The sequence below is a fragment of the Peromyscus maniculatus genome, chromosome 20 (genome assembly GCF_049852395.1).
Source record: "Peromyscus maniculatus bairdii isolate BWxNUB_F1_BW_parent chromosome 20, HU_Pman_BW_mat_3.1, whole genome shotgun sequence".
NCBI lineage: Eukaryota > Metazoa > Chordata > Mammalia > Rodentia > Cricetidae > Peromyscus > Peromyscus maniculatus.
In genome coordinates this window covers 26,525,376-26,551,480 of record NC_134871.1, presented here as the reverse complement: position 1 = coordinate 26,551,480, position 26,105 = coordinate 26,525,376, and the positions used below count along the sequence as shown (strand labels likewise).

Genomic DNA, 26,105 nt, shown 5'->3' with positions numbered 1-26,105 from the left:
GTTTACTTTGAATAAGGCATCTGAATGGAAAATTCACTGTTTTGTTTTTATTTTTTGAGACAGGGTCTCCTTATATAGTCCATTCTGGCCTGGAATTTGTCATATCGTCCAAGGGCTGTGATTATAGGCATGTGCCACCACATCCAGCTATGAATGGAAAGTTTACTATTTTTAGGGCCCCATAAAACCTAAATACTTTCTATGATTTTGCTGAATTCATTTTGAAATGAATTGGAAATCACTTTGATGTTATCTTTCAAATGACCATTTTCTCCTAGTTCCTTGACCTTGGGCGTAGTCCTCATTCTGTGGATCAAGGTCTAGTGACTTCATTCATTCCTAAATTGAGAATGAATGAATGCAAGCTCTACCTGGACAGGTGTGGTCTGGTGAAGGAGATGGCTTTGAAAGGCCAGCTCTCAGTCGCCTGCTCTTCAGCGGTTAAGGAGTTAATCTGTGCAGATGGCCACTGGAACTGGTCCTCGGGGATCCTGGGGCCGGGCGGGCAGGACGCCCACTCAGGGCGGCGTGGAGCTGGGACTCCGCCCGCGGGGTGGCGCCGCCGCACCGGCCAGGCTGGATCGCGCGGCGGCCGGGGATGCACTCACCTCCCGCGCCTTCCCTCCAGCGGCGGCCAGCGCCATGGGCAACATCCAGAAGAAGCTGATGGGCCGGAGCCAGGGCAGCAGGCGGTCGCGGCGGGGCCGGACCCCGGCGCCCCGAGCCGAGCAGCCGGGAGGTCTGCAGGAGACAGAGACGGCGGGTAGCGCCGACAGCCCGCGCCCCGGGGAGCCCCGAGCCGCCGACGGTCCCGGTGGCCTCAAGAGCCGCGGCAACCAGCTGTTCCGCGGCGGGCAGTTCGCCGAGGCGGCAGCGCAGTACTCGGCGGCGATAGCGCAGCTGGAACCTGCAGGTAGGGGACCGCGCCGTGGCCACCGCGGGTCGGGACAGAAGCCGGCCTCCCGCGGTGACAGGCACCGGCCCCGCATTCCTTCCCGGTGACTAAGGGCACCGCGCCACTTGACCTACGTGAGCAATACCTCGGAATGCGGAGCCGGTGCCGGCCAGGCAGGTTTGCACCGGTCCCTGCCCTACCTTCCGGTGTGGCTGGTGCGGGGACAGCTCCTCCGAGCTCTGCAGGATGAGCAGGCTGTGGGACTGACCGCAGTGCCGCTGAGACCGCAGTCCTGTCACGACATTTTGGTGAACTGTGATTTTGCTAATGGGTTTTAACTGTGTTTAATTAAATGTGGTTTTAGGAAATGCAAGTGTGGATGAGCTAAGCATCTTGTATTCAAACAGAGCAGCCTGCTACCTCAAAGAAGGGAACTGCAGCGGCTGCATCCAGGATTGTAACAGGTAAATGCACTCCAGGTTTGTCAAGAGACAGTTGTAATGGTACTGTGAAGAAGGCAATGTTTAATAGCCTTCAAAGTTTGCTATGTAAGAGCCTAGTTTCCTAAGACTGGCTTAAGTGCTGTGACTAGAATATGAAAAACCCCTGTCTACACACACACACACACACACACACACACACACACACACACACACACACACACAACCTATAGGAAATTATTCAAACACCCCCACGTCCCCGTCCCCTGTCCTCCCCCGCCCCCCACCGAAATTTGTACTTTCCTCTCCGGATTACCAGAGATGCCCAATACCTAGTTTCAGGCCACTTGTCACCAGGGTAACTTCCACTGAATTTTGCCCAGGTTGTCTCCAGCAGCCCTTCAGTGACTCGGTATTGTCTTCAGATCGGCTTCCGTGGCACCAGCTTGCTCCCCAACTGGACCGCCTCCCTCCACTCACCACCCAGGCGCTAGGCCTTCCGCTTGTTCAGATAGGGTCCTGCTCTGCCCATCTTTGCTCCTGAAACCCTCCCAGCTGCTGGTCTACCTGGTGGGTTTCCCCAGGTCATCAGCAGGCTGAACCCGGGTCCTTTGGATCCTCCAGCCATTCACTCCAGCACACACTCATTGATGGTAACCTGCTGGGCTGTGTGAATATATGCACATGAATAAAACATTTTGTTTTCTTTCATCATTAAGTAATAAACCCTTTGGCAAGAAGTTACTATTATCACATCTGAAAACAATAGGAAGTCGTGTTCTAGACTGGCTAACACAGACCTGGTTAACTCCTGCTCTTCATGTAATTAGAAACGCTCACACCTTTCCACTCAGAGACGCTCCAGTTTGGACAGTAACTTCATGAATCCTGTTTATAAGGCAAATACTTTCTCTCGTTCAGCTTATTGATGTAGATTAAGCATGGAGTGTTTGCATCTCCAGTGTCAGGAGAAGCCCTACGCATGGCACTTTGGGTTTCTTTGTTTTTGCCAGTATTATAGACTGCCGTTTAATGTAAGAGCGTTGATTTTTTGGTTTGGCCTGTCTTTACCCACAGCTGTGTTTTAGGAGTTCATGATCTAGTTGACATCAGGTGGGTAGCTTGAAGTCTGTCATGGTGTGAGCACTGACCCCGTGAACACCATCAGATGCCCCAGATCTGAGCTGTGACTGGCTGAGAGGGAGGGCCATGTGAACTGACGACAGGCATGTAGTGATGGGTAGTGTGCATCCTTTCCACGTAACTGCTTGTTTCTGGTGTATTACTCAGGAGGAAACCAAACAGCAGCCTCCATCCAGTCCTGGTAGACTAGGAGGAGCTGGTCCTGGGGGAGCCAGGGGCCTGCTGGGAAGTGGGGTGGGCGGTAGCTGAGAGAGAGTGACCCCTGAGCTGTGTTCTAAGCCAGGAATGTGGCTCTGCCAGTCAACACTGACCTCTGTGCGGGCTGACCTACTTAGGTGTTTTCTTTGATACCCGGTGACAGTCCCATCAGGAGAGTTGGAGATGACACCTTGCGAGATGCTTTTATTCTCAGGTTTGTTAAATGATGTGCTTCAGGAACATGTTCAGATATGGATGCACTTGAATCTGTATGAATGAGGAGCAACTTATTATTACAAAGTATGATGCTCTTTTGTAGCCCCAAAGACTGCACACATTTTAAAGGAAGCTTCTTATTTTTAAGATTTGCTTTTTGAAGCATTCCATGAGCTCTTATATTACCAGATAAGTGGAATTATGAGAAACCTTGAAAGAGAACCAGGAGTTGTGGCTCACACCTGCAATCCCAGCATTTGGGAGGTGGAGGCTGGAGGATCAGGAGCTGAAGGTCATCCTCAGCTACAGAGAGAGTTCAAGGCCAGCCTGGGCTACATTAAACCCTGATTGAAGAAACAAGCCAGACATTTTAAATGAGGAAAAACTTTGAACTTGTGAAGATACTGTTTTTTTAAAACTTATTTTTAACGTATTTAATTATTTTAAATCATGTGTGTTCATGTATGTGCCATATGTGTGGGTGCCTGAAGAACCCAGAGCTGTTGCCTCCCCTGGAGATAAAGTTATAGGTGGTTGTGAATTGCTTGATGTGGGTGCTGGGAATCAAACCCAGGTCCTCTGGAAGAACAATAATGCACTTAACAGCTGAGCCATCTCTCCACCCCAAGATTTTTTGTTTGTTTGTTTGTTTGTTTGTTTGTTTTGGGGTTTTGTTTTGTTTTTTTGTTTTTGTTTTTTTCGAGACAGGGTTTCTCTGTGTAGCTTTAGAGTCTGTCCTGGAACTCGCTCTGTAGAACAGGCTGGACTTGAACTCACAGAGATCCGCCTGGCTCTGCCTCCCAAGGACTGGGATTAAAGGTGTATGCCACCACCACCCGGCTTGCCCAAGATTTAATTTTTTTTAAAAGTGTATGTATGTGTGTATGTGGGTGTGTACATGTGAGTGCAGGTGCCTGAGGAGGCCAGAGGAAGGTGTCAGATCCTCTGGAGCTGGAGATCCGGGGACTGTGGAGCCTCACTATGTGAGTGCTAAGAACCTTGGTCCTCTGCAAGAACAGCAGTTGGCTCTAACCACTGAACCATCTCACCAGCCCGAAGATATATGTTTATGTATCTTTGCAGCAGTAGTGCTGCCCAGAGGTTTGTTTGCAGAATCACTGTTGGGAATGTTGGTGGTGTACAAGGGGCTGTGGACCTGCTCCCGCCTCATGCCATCCTTCTCCACATTTTAGCTATCATGCCGAAGCAAAAATCTGAGAAACACTGTTCTCAAAAGCATTTTTACTGCATAATTGCCAGCCCCCCAAAAAAGCCACATCACATTTCCTATTTGTCAGAGAGCCCCTTCAAGTTCTCTCTCTCTCTCTCTCTCTCTCTCTCTCTCTCTCTCTGTCACACAAACACACACACACACACACACACACACACACACACACACACACACACACACACACACACACCACTGGACAGCTTCCCATTTAGAATATTTAAATAGACTAAAGTTGCATCTGCTCCTGACAGACTTGCCCACAGGAGACTCTTGAGCGTCTGAGTTAACCTGAGCAGCCAGCCTCCTGTCCTGGTGAGCTCTGCTGTGTGTGCTCACAGCACTTGTCTGTGTTTATGGTTGGACCATTCTTCTCTTTAATGGAATTTTCATCCATAAACTCATATTCATTCAAGATTGCAGTTAAGGAAAAAACACGGATCCTTTCATTTCCTGTGTTAGGAAGTGCTAAGCATCATGTGTCTCGTTCTATTGATTTTAGATCCCAAGCTTGATTGCTTATGTGGTGCCTGGAGCAATGAACGCCTGCTGGGAATGGAGGTGGTGTGGTGGGTGTGGCAGGGTACCTTTGCACTCTCTGGTCTCTCAGATGAAATTTATCTTTAGTGATACTGGAAGTACTTTTCAGACTAAACAGTGCGATATGAAAACCCATGACTGAGAAGAAAATGTGGTAGGTTTAGCCCTCGATTCCCAATTCCCCCCGGTCTGTCACTGACACTTTTTTACAATTAAGTCATAACGAACCATAGAAGGTGTTAGAAGCTGATTTCAGAAAAAGTCATGTAAGTTCTTGTGGTTTAGTAGTAAGGCACCTTATTAAATGTAGGGGTGCAATTAAGGATTATCTTTCAAAGTGTGTGTGTGTGTGTGTGTGTGTGTGTGTGTGTGTGTGTGTGTGTTCAACATCCAGTGTCCCCCTCACCATTTTATCTTTTGAGACAAAAGCTCTCACTGATCCCAGAGTTGACTGCTTATGGATTCACCTAGACCAGCGGCCAGTGAGCCCCAGGGGGCCCAGGCAGCCTGTTCGCCTCTCCAGCTCTGGGGTAGCCCAGGGATGCTTCCCTAGTGCTTCCCTGTAGGTTCAGGGAATCCCAGCTCAGTCCTCGTGGTCACAGAGCCATGCATTCCTGTGAGCCACCTCCTTCGTGGCAAGACATTTTAAGCTGTCCACACTGGTTCTGCCGGGGGCCCAGGAGGCTGCAGTCCAGGGAGCTCACACTTAACTATAGAACAAGGACACTCCAGAGTGCTTTCTTGTCCGTGGATTCAAAGTCAGTGTGATTGCTTGCTGCCAGGACCCCAGAGCAGATATCAGGTGTGGTGTGCAAGGGTCCAGCACTGCAGTATACACTGTTAAATAGAAATTAAGGGGCCCCTCTCAAGGTAAATGACATGGAATATTTTGTCCTCTTAGGGCTCTGGAACTTTGTCCATTCTCAGTGAAGCCTCTTCTGCGACGAGCAGTGGCCTATGAAACCTTAGAGCAATATGGGAAAGCTTATGTGGATTATAAAACAGTGCTGCAGATAGATTCTGGAATCCAGCTGGCAAGCAGCAGCATTAACAGGTAATGGAGTCTGAGGCTGCTCTCCGGGGTCTGCCTCCTTTAGGGGAGGGTCGCGCTATTCCCTTCCCCTCCCTAAGAATGCTGTCAGATCGTCACAGGTCCTCACCTACTTTCCATTAACTTGATTTCTGATGACCTCTCCGTATTTCCTGGCTTATCCTCTTAGCTCTGTTGATTTCTGTGAAATCACTTCACTTTGAACACACCACGTGTGCAGCTTCCATGTGCTTTCCGTGGATGTCCAAGTCAGTGCTGGCACAGGACAGTATCTAACTAGGAGCTGTGGACAGACTGCATGCACACCTTCTCAGAGTCCATGCATTGCTGTGGGCACCAGAACTGTCTGGGAATGCACCTGTTGGTTATGCTCAGAAGGGATGCTTCAGGACCTGCTCATATGCCCTTGTAAGCAGACACCTGCCTAGGAGGAGGAGCATTACTTAGTGATAAAATTGCCAAGAGTTTGATCTAGTTAAACTTCTGACTGACTTCTCCCGTGAGGGAGAATGAGAAGGCAAGAATCTTCAGACTATGGGGCTGGAAGTGTAGCTTAGGGCCCTGAGTTCAAACCCTAGTAACAGAGACGTCATAAGCATTCAGGTAAAAATTGAAAACTAAGCATCAGATAACATTTTCTACTATGTGTAGTATTTTATAGTATTTTCTTATTCCATTCCCAAATGGCAGCTTTTCAAGTATTTCTGACTGTCCTGGACCCTGTGATCGTTTTTGCGGAGTGTGTGTCTCACACACTCCGCAAAGGACAAAGGCAGAGCTGGCATGGTCTCTGCCTCTCAGCAAGCCAGAATGTAGTTAGGGGAAGCAGTGTAAGACAGAGAACCCCAGGTAGGACAGTGTGTTTGGACAATGAGGTGGAGGGGTTGCAGAGGGGTGAGGCAGGCCTGGCCACGGCTGCCTCAGAGGAAGTGTCTTTGAAGGATGCTAGCAGAACACCAGATTATGCAGCCCTTCCTGGCTGGAACTTGATATGTGGACCAGACTGGCCTTGAACTCACAGAGATCTACTTGCCTCTGCCTCCTAGATATGTGCCATACTGCCTGGTGATATTTGTGGTTATTAAAATAGTTGCATCTATAGATGTGTGTGTGTGTGTGTGTGTGTGTGTGTATGTGTGTGTGTATGTGTGTGCATGTGTGTATGTGTGTGTGTGTGCGTGTGTTTGTGTGTATGCGTGTGTGTGCACGTGTGTGTATGTGTGTGTATGTGCGTGTGTGTGTGTGTGTGTGTATGTGTGTGTATGTGCGTGTGTGTGTGCGTGTGTGTGTGTGTGTGTGTGTGTGTGTGTGTGTTTGTGTGTGTGTATATGTGTGTACGTCCATGGCTTTGAGCACCCAGTAGACAGTGAGAATGACCGGGCTCACATGAACCCATTTTCCAGTCATGCCCTGTCCTTCCTGGAGCCTCAGCTTTGGTGGGAACTTTCCCTTGGCAGTCACCCAACTCACTGGACAAAAGGGACAAAAGCAGTCTGAGCACCCCTAGTTCTGAAAGCCCAAAACTCAGAATGGTTCAGAACTGGAACCTTCTTGAATGCCTACATGAATTTCAGGTTTAGAATTGCATCCCATTGTAACACATGTGTGCCCTAGCATGTGCATGGGCGTGCCTGTGAGCGCATGCGCAAACACACACACACACACACACACACACACACACACACACACACACACACACACACACACACAGATATCTATATATGCAACTAGTCCAGCAACAACAACAACAAAAATCACCAGGCAGTGTGACACATATCTAGGAGGCAGAGGCAAGTAGATCTCTGTGAGTTCAAGGCCAGCCTGGTCTACATAGCGAGTTCTAGTCAGCCAGGGCTACATAATGAGACCCTAACTCAAAATAATGATGATGATGATGATGATAATAATAATAATAATAATAATAATAATAATAATAGAAATTCCCAAACTGGAAACACTTCTAGCACCAAGCTCTCCAGGTATGAGACATTGCCCTTTATTGGTCATCTGTGGTGACACTAGACAAGACATCCCCAGGCTCCTTGATAGTGACTCAGGAGAACCACACGGCACCTCACTGCCAGTCATTTGCTTCCCTGAAGGCTGGCTTGTGATGTAGTCTTCTGGTGCTGTCTCTTTTAGGAGAGAGCATGTTTCTTCTAGGAAGCGAGCTCCATCAACTCTCTTAGGTTCCCTTTCTCAGTGCCCAACAACAGCGTCCATCTCAATTTTTATATTCTTTTTTTTTTTTTTTTTTACCCTCTCTCCCTCTGGGGTGTGTGTGTGTGTGTGTGTGTGTGTGTGTGTGTGTGTGTGTGTATCTGTGTGTTTTACTAAAACAAGTAAGATCTCCCAAGTGTGGATGGGCTCCAGGGAGGAATGTCCTGCAGTGTGTCTCTTTTTGTGCATTCATTTTCTTGCCATTTTACTAGAAGCTTCATAAGGTCAGGGGTTATGGTCTATCCATCGTCATAGCTGCAGGTTGCGATGAGAAGATGTTAAATGAGTGTGTTCTCAACACAGAAAGCGTGTGCACGCCTCTGTTTGGGGTTTTGCTTTCATGTACCTGCCTTCTACCTGGAGTACCCCCCCCTTCTGTCTTTCACGCTTTCTGTCCTTTTTGTGGTTCTGGGGCTGATCCTGGCCCTCATGCATGCCAGACAATTGCTGTCCTACATCCCCATCCTTCCTAGAGATTTTCAGGATGAAGTTTGGGAAAGGAGCATCATGTTACAGTCAGTTCTCAGGGAATATCTGAGACTGACTGAAAGGAGGCCTGGCCAAAGGTGCTTTAGGTCTGAAGAGATGGCTCTGGACCTCACGCATGAGGATCAGAATCCAGACCCCCAGCACCTGCCCAAGTGCCAGGCAAGCATGGCTGCTGCCTGCTGTTCAGCACTTGGAAGGCAGAACGGGACGTCTCCAGTGAACTGCTAGCCAGACCAGCTGCTAGGTAGCTCTGAGTTCAACCGAAAGACCCTGCCACAACAGCAGACCACGATGGAGGAAGACAGCTGATAACAGCTTTGGGCCTCTCTGCACACATGCACACACATGTGCCCCTCACCACCATGGTATTTCAGGAAGCCAAACAATAGGCTGAAAGCGTGTGGCAATAGTCTGAATGGCAGGAAATGTGTATGCGAGACCATGTTGATTCTAATTCTCAACTTTCTGCGTTGTTCTTTTTAAAAACTAAGATGAAATTGATGCAAGATTAAACACCTTAGCGAGCACGGCACCATGCAGCTATCAATTTCTTCTTGTTTATCACCTTCATCATGCTCAAAGGCCGTCCTGTCCACAGTCCACTGCAGCCAGCATCTGCTTCCTGCCTTTTGGAATGGGTTGATCCATTCGGATATTTCATAGAAACAGAATCATAGATTACAAAATGTTTCTGCATTTTGTCCACAGTGCAGCATGTGGTAGCTCTGACTTTCATTATGTCCTGTGGATGTCTGCACAGAGCACATCTTTATTTTTATTTTTTTTATTAATCCCTCAGTTGATGACCATTTTGGCTGTTTCCATTTCATTTCCTTTGGTATATATATAGGAGAGGAATTGCTGGGCCCAATGGTAATGCCATGTTTACCTTTCTGAGGTTGGTATTGGACATTTACATAGGAGGACAGTTTCAGAGCAGTTGACTTTAAGACTCTGTCACTTTTTAATGGAATTTAAAAGTTGTGTTATCATTTTACAAGAAAGACGAGGAAGCTTTAGGTTTTCCACGGTCTTTTTTTTTTTTTTTTGAGACAGGGTCTCTATGTGTAGCCCTGGCTGTCCTAGAACTCACTCTGTAGCCCAGGCTGTCCTCGAACTCACAGATCTGCCTGCCTCTGCCTCCCGAGTGCTGGGATTAAAGGCGTGCGCCAACATCAGCCAGCTTCTGTGTTCTTGATTAAAACACTTTCACTCCATGTTTGTGATGCCGTCCGTATTCATGCTTGCTTTCCCATTCATACAGTTCATTGTGGAAAAGCAGGCACCAGCAACTTTTTTTAAAATTTAAACATCTGTGTCTAGTTTCTTTTTGTTTCCCATTAACATCTGCCCCTCCTCCTCTCTAGGAGCCTTGGCATGTTAGACCCCTGCATTGACCCCCTACATTGACCCCCTACATTGACCCCCCCCACATTGACCCCTGCATTGACCTTCTGTATTGATCCCTGCATTGACCCCTCTGCATTGACCCCCCAACATTGACCCCTGCATTGACCCTCTGCACTGACCCCCCTGCATTGACCCCTGCATTGCCTGCTCTAGCAACACAGCATCTCTTTCCAGCTGCCTCTTCCTTCCTCTCTTCTAGTAATACAAATTTTGCTTAGAAATCTTTTTCTCAGTCTTTTTCTTCTACAGTTGTGGATGGTTATACATTAATGTTCAAATTTATCTTTGCACACCCAACCAAGGAGATGTAGTTATTATAGCTATAGTTTATGATGGAAATTTATGTATAAAAAACTATGGGAAAAGAATGTATATTATAATATCTATATATAATTATATATTTTGTTTACATAAAAGTATGCAATTACAGACCCAACTAACATGAATGCATTTCACTAATTTTCAGCCAATCTTCCCAGTCTTGGGAAGTGTCTTTTTTAAAACCAGATATTTGTCCCAAAGACAAAATTCAATTTTGCTTTTAAATCTAAATTGACTTAAACAAACAAACAAACAAACTTTGAAATAGGGTCTCACTGTGTAGTCCTGGCTAGCCTTAAACTCATGCTGGGATTAAAGGCATGCACCACCTTGCCCAACCTCTGTATGTTTAAAATAATAGGAAAATGATAACCAAGAATGGTTATCTGAATTTTAAGGTGGTCATTGAGATAAGGACCGTAGTGAAATACTCTGATAATTCTATTTCTTACCTTTATTCATATGAGAAGAATATAAGTGGATACATTTAGAAATGAAAGAACACGTGGGAAGTGTGTTGATGCCCATTTTGCCTTAAGAAGCAGCAGTGTCCAGGGAGAAGCTGGCCTCATCGGTCAGCGTGAGCTGTGCATCTGTCTCAGCCACCACCCAGTATAGTTTGAGCAAAGAAAACCCCAAAGGACTCCCAGCTACTTTCAGGAGTAATACATTGTCAGTTCAGCAACTGGTTAAGGGTTAGGGGGGGTATTTTCTTCCAGTCCTAAATTTTAGTTGCATGTTTCACTTTTTCAAAAATTAAAATTTTATTGTTTGTATGTTGAAATTTTAAAACAAATTAACAAATAACTTTTTCTTTCTTTCTGTTTTTTTTTGTTTTTTTTTTGTTTTTCGAGACAGGGTTTCTCTGTGTAGTTTTGTTGTCTGTCCTGGATCTCGCTCTGTAGACCAGGCTGGCCTCGAACTCACAGAGATCTGCCTGCCTCTGCCTCCTGAATTCCGATATTAAAGGCGTGCGCCACCTGCCAGGCAGTCAGTCTGACTCTTGCTGGAACCTTTATTAAGATGAAGCACTAATTCCTTGATCGTATCAACAGTTCATTCTCTCTTTAGGATAACAAAACTCTTAATGGAGCGAGATGGACCAGAGTGGCGGGAGAACCTGCCGCCCATGCCAGTTGTACCCACGGCCGACCCACTGCGAGTCTGGCGTCCTGCTGCAGAGACCCCAGACCAAGAGCCACCTCCCAGTGGCTGCCCGCCTGGCATCACAGGTGAGGAGGACTGCCCGGGTTTCCTCCAAAGGCATCCTGAGCTACACGTGGGTTCTGGGGTAAGCGGAGGGGGCGGAGCCTGAACTGAGTTGTTGCTGTCCAGTTCCAGGGATCTGACACCCTCCCGCAGACAAGCATGAAGGCACAACACAAATGCACACAAAATAAAGGAATATTTTAAAAAAATAGACTTGCCTGTAGGTAAGTCTGCAGTGCTTTTAAAAGTAAAAACATGATTGCTTCAGGGCAGGCGAGGTGCGTGGTGTGTAAACTGCACACCTGAAGGCCTGAGTTCAGTCTGCAGAGTCCATGGGGGAGGGGGGGGGAGAACAGACTGCCCCAAACTGCCTCTGAACTCCACGTGCTTGCTGTGGCACATGTCATATGCACACATGACACATACAAATGATAAATTCTCAAATGATAATATGCAAATATTTAGTAGGAAAACTTGGATGCTGAGTATATACCACATCAGGCTTTAAAAGTTTGACATTACTTATCAAATATTTATTGAATCTTTTGTTTTTAAAGATTTATTTATTTTATGTGTGTGCTTGGCCTGGATGTACATATGTGTACCACATATGTGCCTGGGACCTGCAGAGGTCAGAAGAGGACATTGAAGCCCCTGACACTGGAGTTACAGATTGTGTGAGCCACCGCATGGGTGCTAGGAATTGAACTCAGGTCCTGTGCAAAACAGCAAGAGCTCTTAACCACTGAGCCATCTCTCCAGTCCCCAGCTTTTAAGAATTGTGTGTATGTGTGAGTATGCATCTGTGAGTATAGGTGCTCACAGAGGTCTAAAACATCTGGCCTGGTGCTGGGACTCAAACCTGGTCCTCGACAGGTGCAGTAAGTGTCTTAATCACTGAGCCACTGCTCTAGCCCCAGCTTTGTGGTTTTTGTTTTTGTTTTTTCACATAGTCCAGACTGACCTCTAAGATGACAGGGAACCACGGATAACCCCGAGTGCTGAGACCCCAGACTGACCTCTAATATGACAGGGAGCCACGGATAACCCCGAGTGCCGAGCCCCCAGACTGACCTCTAAGATGACAGGGAGCCACAGATAACCCTGAGTGCCGAGCCCCCCTTCACCACCCAGGCGCTGGGATGGCACCACTCTGCCCGTTCACTTATGGTGTGTGGAGCCATTTCATAGACTTATTCTGCCATAATTCCAGCTTAATGAAATGCCTGAAGTACTGTTACCTAAGTGCTTTGCAACTACAGGACACTGTGGGCCTGTGACTTCATGGAAGCGGTCATGTCTGAGACTCTGCGTCACGCCGTCTAGTCACCGGTGTCCCGGTGTCCATACGGCTTGATTCTCTCCATCTCTTACACAGTCCTTGCTCCTGGCAGAATCCCAATGGAGAGAAGAAAACATGCCCACATGTGTAACACATTGTTTGCATTCTGTTCTCTAATTCGAAAGTAACAGTGTCATGATTTTTTCTTTCATTCAGCAGCTTCTCCTCTTTAATTTTTTTATTCTGTATATCTAGCTCCTCATGGTATGCAAGCACGTGACTTTGCAATGGAGGGTTTACTGATAACCGTTCTTAAGATTTTATAGATGTACTTACAGGAATGTTTTCTCTATATATTTATTTTATTGGTCCTATAGATGAAAAAATGTTTCAAGTCCTTAAAGAAGAAGGAAATCAACTTGTAAAGGACAAAAACTATAAAGATGCCATTAGTAAATACAGCGAATGCTTAAAAATTAACAGCAAGGAGTGTGCCATATATACAAACAGGCAAGTTCTTTGTGATATTCTGTAGGTCTTCTGTGAATAGCATTTATTATTTTAAAACAACTTTTGATAAATTAGCATAATAAAATTCATTTCTTGCCAGTTCTATGTAGGGCTTCTAGGTATCTGTACTCACTGTCTTGGGTGTTTCTGAAAGAGCTGGGCTGGAAGCGGTGGAGAGGTTGGAAGGGCGAAGGTCTGATGCACTCTAGCCCTGCGCTGTCTGTCTGGCCAGGCTGCAGCAAGCTGGGCCTAAGCCCTGTCCAGTGTGGGAGCTGGGACACGGGGGAAGGGTAGCCAGTGGCCTTCAGAATCTGTCTTATGGAGCCATGCCCTTTTCTTCTGAAGTGCTGAAGGAATGGAAAGCCTTTTTTACAGCGTGTGGTAGGATGGGCAGGTTGTTCTAGAACCATCTTTACCACTGAGATACTTCAGGGATTTGAGGGAGTAGGGAGGGTACAGTAACCGGAAGTTTTAAGCATTGTTCTAGCGTATTTCATACAATTTAAAAACATTGTTTGAGAATTTCATATGTGAGTACTGTATTTACATCATCTCAGCCCCTCCCCCATCTTTTTTTTTAATGTTTGTGTGCTTTGCCTGTATAGATGTCTGTGTACCGTGTGTGTGAGTGCTGTGCCTGTAGAGATCAGAAGAGGGTCCTTGACCCCATGGAACTAGAGTTGGAAATGGTCGTAAGCCACCATGTGGATGCTGGCACCAGCCCGGGTGCCCTGCAAGAGCAACATGTGCTCCTAACTGCTGAGGCAGCGCTCCAGCCCCTCAGATAAAATTCTTGACTAGCCTCTTACGGAGGCTCTGTGCACATTTCCCTCTGTGGCCACTGCTGGCCAGACACATGGCCACTAAATCCAACAGGCAGTTTCTGCCCCTGTCCTTCAGCCTTTGCAGAGCGGGCAGGGATGTCTCTCTGGTTTCCTTGAAGACCCCTTTGCCCTTGGCTGGAGTGGCTCGGAGCTCAGTGCCTGGTTCTCCTCTCTGCAGGCTCCCATTGTCTGGTTTCTTGCTGCTTGGAGGCTCTGGATCCCTGTCCTCCGCTTGTGCTCTAGACCAGCTCATCCATCTCTCATCAGTCAACATCACCTCTTACCCTTGTGCCCCCCTGGTCTGTTTTCTGAACTTCCCTTTGGAGAAGCTGATCCCCCTGGTCTGTTTTCTGTACTTCCCTTTGGAGAAGCCCATCCCTTTGGCCTTTCCTTCTCAAGCGGCAGTAACCTTGGGCGGCCCACCTCCGCTGCTCTCCAGAGTGCCTGTCAATCCCTTAGCCCCGCCCCCACCGGCATCTCTGACCGGCTTGCAGCGCCCTCTGCAGCATCCGGCCTTCTCTTCTTTCCTCTTGTGAGCGGATCGCCATCTGTTACAGACTTGCTTCTGCCAGGCTCAGGACAAAGCCCAGCTAGAGGACCCCCTTCTGATCTGGCCTGTGCTGTCTCCCAGCCCCACCCTCCATTCCAGCCATGCTTTTCCTAGTTCACCCTGGGAAGGCTGTGCCCAAGCTGCGTCCTGGGCCTCCCTCCGCTCCTGTCCCCTTTCTCTGTCCCTTATGCCCAGTGCCTTGGCAAGGTCATCCCCCTTCATACCACATGCCTGCCTTTATTCTGGTGAATGTATCTTCGGGAAGTCCCTCTGATTGCTCTCCTCGCTCTGTCCCACAAGGCCTGCCGTGGGTCTCAGCTGTGTGCTGCAGAGCCCTTTACAGATTTTATTAAGATGCTCATTTTGTTCTGTTTCCCGCCTTGTTACATCCTCCTTTGGGGTCAGGGTACGTTGTGTTCACAGCGGCCTCCCAGTGATGTAGTTGCATCCCCTGTGAGAGCACCGTGGCTGACTTCAGGTGTTATGCGCCAGTTGAAGCAAACTGTGGCTAAAACAGACTTAAGGAGCTGGTTTTGGGCCTTGCTAGCTACTCTCCCTTCTTTTTAAAAACACCATAGATTGATTTTTCTTTTATATTTTATCTTTTATTGTGCGTGTGTGTGTGTGTGCGCGCGCATGAGTGCAGGGGTCAGAGCAGGTGTCAGATCCCCTGGAGCAGGAATATTGGGCAGTTATGAGCTGCCCAGTATGGGTGCTGGGGACTGAACTCGGGTTCTCTGCAAGAGCAGCAAGCCCTTTTTTTTTTTAAACACCGCCAAGCTCCCCAGCCCCACGAGCTGTCCAAATGCACTGATCAGCTTCCTTTGCCTTCCCTTGCATGGTGCCAGAGCGCTCTGTTACTTGAAGCTGGGCCAGTTTGAAGAGGCAAAGCAGGACTGTGACCAGGCGCTTCAGATAGACGGAGCGAATGTGAAAGCCTGTTACAGACTAGCGCTCGCCCAGAAAGGACTCGAGGTGAGGGCAACTCTGTCTTTGTGTGTCAATTTCATCCTTGAACTGATGCAGTGGTTTCAGGAATGTAAATGTCAGGATTATGAATGCACAATAAGATTGAATCCTGGTGTACACTGACCTGCTCAGAAGCCTCGGAATAGACTGCCAGCTTTCACCCTTATCTCTGACGTGGACCGGGTAGTTTCTGAGTTCCTGTCCAGCTCAGCTTCAGTCCACAGGGAGCGTTTTGGCTACAGTTTTCCAGCTCTACCTCCTACGGCATCAGGGAATGTTCACTTTCAGGGAGATGGCTACTGCTGCTGTGTTGTTGTGTAAATATAGGAAACTTTGTTCAAAGAAAAAGTAGTATTAAAACAGTAATAAAAACTCAGCCACTAGCAATGCCGTTGGTTCCCAGCAAAGGCTGCAGCTGAAAGTGAGGAGAGGCGCATCCTGATGGAGCATGGGCCACTCAGTGGAAGCTGGGAGAGATGTAGCCAAGATCTAGAAGTTTCCAGTGGCCTGGGCTCTGACTACAGAGGACATTCTTCTCACAACACATTGTGAAGAAAGAAGGTTGAATATAAAATACTTTTCCTTATGCAAACTCTTTTTTTTCCCTCTGTTTTTTAAAGACAGGGTGTCAAGTAGCCCAGGCTGGTCTCACACTCCCTAGATGGCGGAGCCTGGCCCTGAAGTTGGTTTTCCTGTCTCCACTTCCCAGGGGCTGCTCAGCATAGAATTATGGGTCCCTGACTGTTCGTGTGTAGGGAATAACGTTACCAGGGACCTGTCTGCAGAACGCATTCCTGAAATGGATGGAGAGAGAAACGTTACCAGGGATCCAGCCAGTGCAGAATACAGTTCCTGAAATGTTTTTTCTGGGGGAAGGGGACATTATTCAGACAGGATTCACTCTAGTTCAGGGTAGTCGAAACTCACTATATAACTCAGGCTAGCCTCAAGCTGATGTTCCTCCTGCCTCAGCCTCCCAAATACTAGGAAGATAATTGGTACATTGATGGCTCCCACTGGATTCTTTTTTGTTTTGTTTTTGTTTTTTATTTTTCAAGACAGGGTTTCTCTCTATAGCCCTGGCTGTCCTGGAACTTGCTCTGTAGACCAGGCTGGCCTTGAACTGAAGAGATTCACCTGCCTCTGCCTTCTGAGTGCTGGAATTAAAGGCGTGTATGACCACCACTGCCCAGCTTCCACTGGACTCTTAAATGTCCCCTAGCCCCTCTCCTCCTCCTCCTCTTCCTCCTCCTCCTTCTCCTCATTCTTCTTTTCTTTTCCACCTCCTCCTCTTCCTTCCTTCCTTCTTCTCCCCATGAATGTTGAAATTTCTCCTTGATAGGACAGTCATCACCTTGGAATAGGAATCACCTAACACATCTCATTACCTCTTTCAGAACCCTCTCTCCAAATATGGCTACATTCTAATGTACCATGAGTTAGAACTCCAACTATGAACTGGGGGAGGGGGGAGTCAGACCACAACAGCAGGTGAGGATAATTCAAGGTTATGTGAAGGCAAAATTGGGAGGAAAGTGTCTGGGGGGGTGCCTCCTAGGCCTCTGAGGTGATAATGGAGACTAGCCAGGTTCGGAGCAGGGGGTTGTTTTGACCTAATCGAGTATGAAGTGCACTTTTAACTCCAAACTTGTCACTGAATGGGAAATGTGGAGGTTTTATTGCATTGGATACCAAACAATAGCTATCAGTGAGCACCAGATCATCAGGCCTCTGTAGATCCCTCCTCCTCTGTGAGCATTGGGTCATCAGACCTCTGTAGATCCCTCCTCCCCTGTGAGCATTGGTCATCAGACCTCTGTAGATCCCTCCTCCTCTGTGAACATTGGTCATCAGACCTCTGTAGATCCCTCCTCCTCTGTGAACATTGGTCATCAGACCTCTGTAGATCCCTCCTCTTCTGTGAGCATTGGTCATCAGACCTCTGTAGATCCCTCCTCCTCTGTGAACATTGGTCATCAGGCCTCTGTAGATCCCTCCTCCTCTGTGAACATTGGTCATCAGACCTCTGTAGATTCCTCCTCCCCTGTGAACATTGGTCATTAGGCCTCTGTAGATCCCTCCTCCCCTGTGAGCATTGGTCATCAGACCTCTGTAGATCCCTCCTCCTCTGTGAGCATTGGTCATCAGACCTCTGTAGATCCCTCCTCCTCTGTGAGCATTGGTCATCAGACCTCTGTAGATCCCTCCTCCTCTGTGAACATTGGTCATCAGGCCTCTGTAGATCCCTCCTCCTCTGTGAACATTGGTCATCAGACCTCTGTAGATTCCTCCTCCCCTGTGAACATTGGTCATTAGGCCTCTGTAGATCCCTCCTCCCCTGTGAGCATTGGTCATCAGACCTCTGTAGATCCCTCCTCCTCTGTGAGCATTGGTCATCAGACCTCTGTAGATCCCTCCTCCTCTGTGAACATTGGTCATCAGACCTCTGTAGATCCCTCCTCCTCTGTGAGCATTGGTCATCAGACCTCTGTAGATCCCTCCTCCTCTGTGAGCATTGGGTCATCAGACCTCTGTAGATCCCTCCTCTGTGAGAATAGGTCATCAGACCTCTGTAGATCCCTCCTCCCCTGTGAGCATTGGTCATCAGACCTCTGTAGATCCCTCCTCCCCTGTGAGCATTGGTCATCAGACCTCTGTAGATCCCTCCTTTTCTGTGAGAATAGGTCATCAGACCTCTGTGGATCCCTCCTCCCCTGTGAGCATTGGTCATCAGACCTCTGTAGATCCCTCCTCCTCTGTGAACATTGGTCATCAGGTCTCTCTAACTCTTGCACCCTCGCAGTTTACATAGAACAGGCCTGTGCTTCCAGCAGCCAGGACTTTAAGCAGCTCTTGGTGGTGGAGTGGGGTGGGAGTGGGGTGGGGAGGGGTGGGGGAGTGGGGGGTGGCTGCAGCACATATTGTGGCTGTTCGACCCCACCCCTGCCACTGCCTTGCTGGCAGCATACTAACCTGTGAGCCCACATAAAGATTTCCTAGATGGCACCCGAAATTCAAGAGACGCCTTCAACTCTGACTCAGCACTGAGCTTTGGGCCAATGGCTTTGAGCCAGTGACTCATCACTCTGTAGGGCCACACCTAGAGCAGGTAGCTCTTGCTGGCTCTCCTGATGATTGAAGGTCAGAAGCTCTGTGTGAAAAGCACTGGAATTTTTTACTTCCTTGGAGTGAATCTCATCAATGTCTATGACGATGCAGACAGATGATATCCAGCTGGAGCAGCTCTCTTTTTGGATTATGCCCTCACAGCTTGTTTTTTCCGGCTAGGTTCTGGCAGCTTATCTGTTCAGTAGGCTGAGGTCCATGCTAAGTAAACTTATGTCAGGCTCTTCAGTGGCTGAGACTTTGTAAGATGTGTCAGAACACAGCTTGGACCAGGTGCTCAGGAGTGTATGGTGTAGCATGAGGCCCACCTCAGGAGTCAGGCTCTCGGCCTGAACCTCCATGCTGAGAGCTGGCCAGAGCTTGCTCTTCTAAACTGTCTTTAGATGTGGGTATGTGCCAGTTCTTTGCAAGAAGAGCTATCCGCATGTTCCGGCTTATTTATCTTCCTGAGAGCTGATTATATTCTAGCTGCTGTTGGTTAGCCTTAAGACACGGTTCCCGACTTAAGTTTCTAGCAGTGTGCGAGGCCCAGACACCACAATGAGCAGCGCCTGTATGTAGTATGTTAACAGTTTAATAGTGAGCACTACTATAACATGTGGTTCTACTGGATCTTTGAAATGCACATGTATGTTGGTGTGTGCCACGGCACAGATATGGTCAGAGGCGGCTTGGTGGACTCAGCCATTTCCTCCCACCTTTATGTGGTTCCAGGCACCCAGTCAGGTCATCAGGTTTGTGCGGCACTTGTGCTTTTACCCCCAGCCTCCTCACCAGCCCTGTGCTGTATCTTTTTAAAAATTGTTTCATTACGTTTTTTGTTTATTAGGGTGTGTGTGCATACCACCATGTACAAGTGGAGGTCGGAGGATCACCTATGGCTTCTCTCCCTCAACCCTGTGGGTCCCGGGATCAAACTCAGGGAGTCAGTCTTGACAGCCAGCACCTTACCCATGAACCATCTCACCAGGCCAATTGTATCCTCCTAAAATGTGTTGTGAGCTTTTAGCAGCTCAAGAAAAATCTCCATTTTCCTTCTCCTTTCCCACCCCGTCTCTCCCCCCCCCCCCCCCCCCCGTGTGTGTGTGTGTGTGTGTGTGTGTGTGTGTACATGTCAGTGCACACATGTGGAGGTCAGAGGCCAACCTCCATTGTCTTCAGCTTCTCCATGTTTGAAACAGGGTTTCTTATTCACCGCTGTGCACAGCAGGCTACTGGACCGCAGGTGTCTTCCTGTTGCCGCCTCCCCCCCCCCCCGCCCCCCACACCCCCCAGGAATGTTCTGGGGGACCTGAACCTATGTCCCCTGCTTTCCCTGGCGGTCAGCAACTTCCCTCCATTCCTGCCAGAGTCCGCTCTTGGAGGCAGCGTGCTCTCCAGCGGCCCCTCCCCCCAGCTGCTTTCTCTGGGGTCTCCTCTTCGCTGACAAATGTCACCTCAGGCCTTGCCTCCCTTTATTGCGACTGGACAGCTCAGTGGTATTGCAGGTTGTTTCTTCTGTTGTTTCCTCTGATAGGATCTCAGGTACCACAGGGACAAGTCCCAAGGCTTCCGTCACTGCACTCCATCTCCTAACAGGGACCGCTCAGTGACTCCTGTGGACTAGGTGGCCCTACATCCCGCCTCATCTGCTGTCACATCCTGCTGGGCTGCCCCTCACCTTGCTGCCTGTTTGCCTAGTCAAGTGCTTTCTGATTTCTCTCCACTCCTGCAACCAGACCGACCGATCTTCCGGCAGACTCTTGAGCGGGTGAAGAGCCTGTGTGAATAATGTCCGCTTCCTAGTCTGTGGCTCCCAGATTCCTGTTCTCAGACCTTGACAGCGGGCTGCCCTGGCTTATCACCCAGCTCCGGGCATGACTGCCACGGTCTTTTCAATGATTTTTGTTTAGATCCGTTTCATCCCTTTTGAGATGGGGACAGTCATTTGTCTATGGGGCTAGGAGAGTAAATTACAGCTTGGCATGGTCTTGGTAAGTCTGTGACCATACCCGCCCCACCTTGCCCTCCGGTTGTGTTCTGGCCTCTTGCCTGTGGTCCCCATCTAGAACGCCGTAATGTAAATGTCATGTCCATTCTGTCCGGTTCTGTCGGAGCACTCCAACAGTAGAACGTGAACAGGTGTTAGAGTTTGCACCCCAGCTTTAGGGTTCAGTCTGAGACATGCCACTCTTCCTCTAGTTATTGTGGAGGAAGAAGGGACCAGTGTTACAGCTGGTCTCCCAGGAATACCATGCAACCACTAACTCAGGAGACGCCATTCAGCCTCCAGTGCATGCTGCCATGATGCATCTCAAGTACTTAAGAGAGTCATGATTCTCCACCTCACAACTGGGCTTAATCAAACATGGCTCTAGGCTGTAGTTCTAGAACGCTGCTGAAATGGCACATTTTGTCTCTGCAAGTAGTCTCTCTTCTACCTCTCCAACTTATGCTGTGACTCTAAATGAGATTAAAATCCAATGCTGGCCAATTTCCAACTGGGAACTGTTGTGCCCTGGGTGCAAGACCCCTGAAGAGACCACCAGAGACACAAACTCACCGAAATGCAAAACCAAGGTTTATTGAAGCAGTTCAAGCTGTGCAGCAGGGCCCTTGTCAAACCATCCAACACCATAGAGGCTGGAGGAGGTGCCCGCCCCTCCGCAAGCTCAGGTTTTAGAGGCAAAAACCACAAGGTTACATCATTTAGGGGTGCTAGTATGGGTACAATTCTGATTGGCTCAAGTTTTAGGGGCTTTCCAGAATTTCTGTGTTATCTTACTTTGTAGTTTTAACTGGTTGTTTGTCAAACTTTATAGATTACCTCCGGCATTGAGGCATTCTGTGGTTAATCAATTGTTACCAGATAGTCCTTCAAACATCCTGACTTTGTACTTTTGACCATCTCCGGCATTGGGGCATTCTATGGTTAATTAGTTGTTATCAGATGGCTCTTCAAACATCCTGACTTTGTCCTGGGACCTATGTCAGCAGTTCTGAGAACTTTGAAACCCAGGCCTGTTTCAAGCTGGAGTGAGGGGCTTGCTTGAATTGGGGGTGCTTTGGTTCTTCAGGAACAACTTTGCAGGGTTTTATAGAACAAGACAATTAGAAAAGCTACACCCTGTGGTGCCCGTTATGGGTCCACTCACTCACTCATTCCTTGCTGCAGCCTTGAGAAAGCATTTTTTACTGGGAAGTTCATCATGTTTTGTTGCTCAGGGGCTTTTGGACTTCTGGGCTCAAACCATTCTCTGGCCTCCAGAGTAGCTAGGACTAGGGCTGTGCACCATACCTCACGTGGGATCTCAGGCCTCACTAGCAGGGACTTTGACGGTTAATATTTGTCATCAGTTTGATTAGATTAGCATTACCATGTGTGCTGGCTGGTTTTGTGTATCAACTTGACACAAGCTAGGGTCTTCAGAGAGGAAGCAGCCTCAGTGGAGGAAATGCCTCCTTGAGATCCAGCTCTAAGGCATTTTCTCATTTAGTAATCAATGGGGAAGGGCCTAGCCCATGGTGAGTGGTGCCATCCCTGGGCTGCTGGTCCTGGGTTGTATGAGAAAGTAGCTGAGCAAGCCATGGGAAGCAAGCCAGTGAGCAGCTCCCCTCCATGGCCTCTGCATCAGCTCCTGCCTCCAGGTTCCTGCCCTGTTTGAGTTCCTGTCCTGACTTCCTTCAGTGATGAACAGCTATGCTGAAGTGTAAGCCTAATAAACCCTTTCCTCCCCAACTTGCTCTTTGGTCATGGTGTTTCATCCCAGCAATAGAAACCCTGACTAAGACACCAGGGGAAACGTCTCTGGGTGTGTGAACGAAATCTAGATTAAGGTAAGGAGGGAGGACACGCCCTAAATTTGGGTGGTAGCATTTCATGGACTGCGTGTTTGGACTGAATGAGAAAGCAAGTTCTTTCTCTGAGCTGAGCACACTTGTCTCTCTGTGCTTCCTGAGTGTGGATGCACGTGACAGCTGTCCCTTCCCCGGCTGTCACACCTTCCCTGGCATGACGACTGTGCCCTTGAACTGTGAGCCAAAATAAATCCTCCAGCAACAGGAAAAGTTATTTGGGGGCTAATCAGTTCACCCATTTCTTTTATTCATTCAGCAGATGGGTGCCTACCATGTTAGAACAGGTTATCATGACACAGAATGGGCCCGGCTGCCTAACTGTCCTCTCCACCCCAGTGGAGGTTTGCTGTAGTACGGTGTGTCCTGGCTGTCTCACAGCACACTCTTCCACACCCGCTGTGTGGTGTCACTGATGGAAGCCGTTGTACACACTGTCATCCAGGCTAGCCCACGAGCCTTGACCTACGCAAACCATCCTGTCATCACGTTTTTCAGAATTGCCGGGAAAGCCTAGCTGACTCCCGTCAACACCCAGATACGGGTGAGGCAAAGACGGAGCTGCACGAGGCAACCAGGCACCTTGACGCTAAGGACGGTGCAGCGCCTCCCAGCAAAGGAAGGGAGAGGAAGAGAATCGAAGTCCAAGAGGTATTTGTATTTCAGACTCTGAAAGCACTCTGCTGAGATCTGATATGGATCCCAAGGTTATATTCCTGTGAGTTCTACAGGATCTTTTCCTTTTTATTCTGATTGTCAATGAAAATTTGAGCCAGTTGTGAAGGCAGAATTTGCCTTTTGACATACAATTAGCCACCATGTTTCTTTTCTTTTTTAATTTATTTATTTAGCCACCATGTTTCTCAGCGTGGGCCATGGATAGTGGGAATCTGTATGTCAGAGAAGATCTTGTTTTAACTGTTACCTCTGTCGGCTTGTGCTCTGGGAGCCCGAGGCCATAGGCTTCTTCTGGGGTAGACATGTGGCTCCTCCTCAGCCATGCAAACCACTCCTGGTGGGGACGTTCCCAAGCTGACGTACTGCTGTTGTTTTGGTTTGGTTGTTCTGTAGACCAGGCTGGCCTTGAACTCAGATCTGCCTGCCTCTCTGCCTCTGAGTGCTGGGATCAAAGGTGTGCACAATCACTCCTGGCCCATCTCTCTCTCTCTCTTTTAACTCTTCGATAGCATGGCTTCTCCAAGAGAGCCTGGGCATCATCTCTACCTCTGTGACTCCTAGAAAGCCACATGATTTGCTTTGCCATTAATGAAGAATGTCAGGACATAAACTCCTGTACATTCATGAATGCTAATATCTATTTATGGTCTGACATTTCTAATAAGAGGCAGCAAGTGAGGATCTATGACTTTTCCCCCTTTCTTGCTTAAGCAAGAAAAAACTTTTAAGAGAAATGAAAAATGTAGGCTAACTTCACTAAATATAAGGAAATGAAAATGAATGTAAAATTAATCATAAAAATAAAAACTGATAGAAGCCTTCAGTTTGTTTTAAGTGTAGAACAGAGTTTTTAAACTTCGAAGAATATTTTTATACCCTAACTTCTTCTTAAAGAAATTAAGTATCTTATAATGTTTTTATTATTATTTTTTTTTTTAGCCTTGTGGTAGTGGCATACACCTTTAATCCTAGCACTCGGGAGTCAGAAGCAAGTAGATCTCTGAGTTTGAGGCCAGCCTGGTCTACACAATGAGTTCCAGGACAGCCAGGGCTACAGAGAAACCCTGTCTCAAAAAAAAAATCTGAAAATAAAGAAAAAATTATTTTCATTTAGAACTTGACTACTGAAATGTTGTATGTGGTCTCAGTTCCCAGAAACTTGTGATATGTGTGGCTGGTATTCAGTGTCGTGACTTGGTATCATTTTCTGTTGTGAAGGTTAACGAAAGCAGTGATGAGGAGTATGAGAGGGCTGCAGAGGCCCCTGCCGCCTCCCTGCCCGCCAGCGAGGGAGTTGGAGATGCAGAGTCTGTAGAACGCTCTGGAAAAGTTGAGGTCTCCAAGCCTCGGAACGCCTATGAGTTCGGACAGGTCCTAAACACTATCTGCACCGAGAAAGACACAGAGGCCTGTGCACACCTTCTGGCCCTCACTGCACCCAGAGATCTGCCAGTGTTGCTAAGTAACAAACTGGAAGGGGACATGTTGCTGCTCCTCCTTCAGTCACTCAAGAGTCACCTTGTGGCCGAGGACCCCTCGCTGGTGTATGAACATCTCCTGTATCTGAGCCGAGCAGAGAGGTTTGAGGTAAGCAGCAGCTCGCTGGGACGAGCCGGGGCTCCGGGCTCTGTAAAGGTGTGGCCTGTGCTCACAGGACTGTCCCCTTTTCCAGATGACCCTGACACTAATTAACAAAGGCCAAAGGGAGCAGATGGCGCAGCTGCTTGAGAGCCTGTCGCAGGCCCGGGCCCAACGTTTCACTGCCGAGGACGTGGAAGCCCTAAGAAGGCAGTACTTGCTTTAACGTAGGGATGCTGACTTTCCGACGCTCCGAGCCAGCATGGCGCAGAGTCCCACTGGTAAAGCTATACCCAGAAGGACCCTGTTGGACCGCTGGACATTGTACTTATTTTTATATCCAGAATATATATATTCCACAATCTGGTTTTTATTTGTTGTAAATATTATCTTCTTTAGACAACACCTTTATATTTAATAACTATATTCAGAACTTGGCAAATTACATTCTGATTTATAGTACATATTTTCTTTTGATGATATACCAGTAAAAAACTTAAATTACATTTCTTTGCCTGGGCAGTTCCTTCAGATTTGATAGGAATGAATGTCTTTAGTTCTTTAAAAGTAAATGTTAACAGTGATGATTCTACCACTTTCTGTCCCACTCAGATATGCACAATATCCATGTTAGAGTAGTGGCTTATTGTCAGTTGAGATGAAATACAACACATGTCTATAAGATCATTATTAGTTTATTAATTTAGAGCCACAAGGAACTTATTTTTTCTAATATGAAAATAAACATTGCCTAATAAAAAGAAAAATTGCCAAAATTCCAATCATTTTTTACTATGTGACTTTCCCTATATATATGACCTGTAAGCAATAAAACTGCATGAAACAAATTCAGCCTGCATTTGCATTGGAACTGCCCCCCTGTCCCTTACTTCCCAAACATTCAGATGTCCCCGCCCAAGTTTTTGTTTTGTTTTATTGAGTACATATTGATTCCTTTACTGTAAAGGTAAAGTGAAAAGGTCACTGGGTTCTCCTTTTTCCTTTGAAAAGATGCATTTCTTTCTTTAGTGTGTGTGCCGAGTGTCTGCATGTGCACCTCATGGAGGCTACAGAGGCCAGTGGAGAGCACTGGACCCTCCAGACTAGAGTCAGAGATGACGTGAGCCTCCTGGGCTGTGAGTCTTCTGCAAAAACAGCCATCTCGCCAGCCTCAGCGTTCAGGTCTTAGTGTATTGTCATTTACTTCTGTATTCCACGGGCATTCTTTTTCAGGAGTTATTTGTTCATTTGAAAGTGAAAGTGAAAGATTAACATTTTCATATTTTTTTTTTACAATTAGAGTATTTAAGATTCATCCCGGATAAATGGTACCCTTCAAACTCTGCTGATTTCCGCCCACCCCCAAACGGTTCTCTCCTTTGTTTGTACTTGAG

The 26,105-nt window shown here is 47.7% G+C and overlaps 1 protein-coding gene across 28 annotated transcripts in view; it reads left to right on the top strand.

The window, feature by feature from the left end:
- Nucleotides 1-25,559, top strand: part of Spag1 (sperm associated antigen 1) — a 65,160-nt gene extending 39,601 nt beyond the window's left edge. For 18 of the 28 annotated variants that reach the window (XM_076555896.1, XM_076555898.1, XM_076555905.1 and 15 more), the window contains 8 exons: nucleotides 1,260-1,359; nucleotides 5,562-5,714; nucleotides 11,223-11,383; nucleotides 13,020-13,152; nucleotides 15,375-15,501; nucleotides 22,954-23,106; nucleotides 24,352-24,720; nucleotides 24,806-25,559. In XM_076555896.1, coding sequence (XP_076412011.1) covers nucleotides 1,260-1,359; nucleotides 5,562-5,714; nucleotides 11,223-11,383; nucleotides 13,020-13,152; nucleotides 15,375-15,501; nucleotides 22,954-23,106; nucleotides 24,352-24,720; nucleotides 24,806-24,937 — 1,328 coding nt within the window. In that variant the 3' untranslated portion in view covers nucleotides 24,938-25,559. Of the gene's footprint in view, nucleotides 1-628; nucleotides 914-1,259; nucleotides 1,360-5,561; nucleotides 5,715-11,222; nucleotides 11,384-13,019; nucleotides 13,153-15,374; nucleotides 15,502-22,953; nucleotides 23,174-24,351; nucleotides 24,721-24,805 lie in introns of all 28 variants that reach the window. The other 10 variants (XM_006982803.4, XM_076555892.1, XM_076555894.1 and 7 more) reach the window with 2 other exon arrangements.
- The last annotated feature ends 546 nt before the right edge of the window (nucleotides 25,560-26,105 follow it).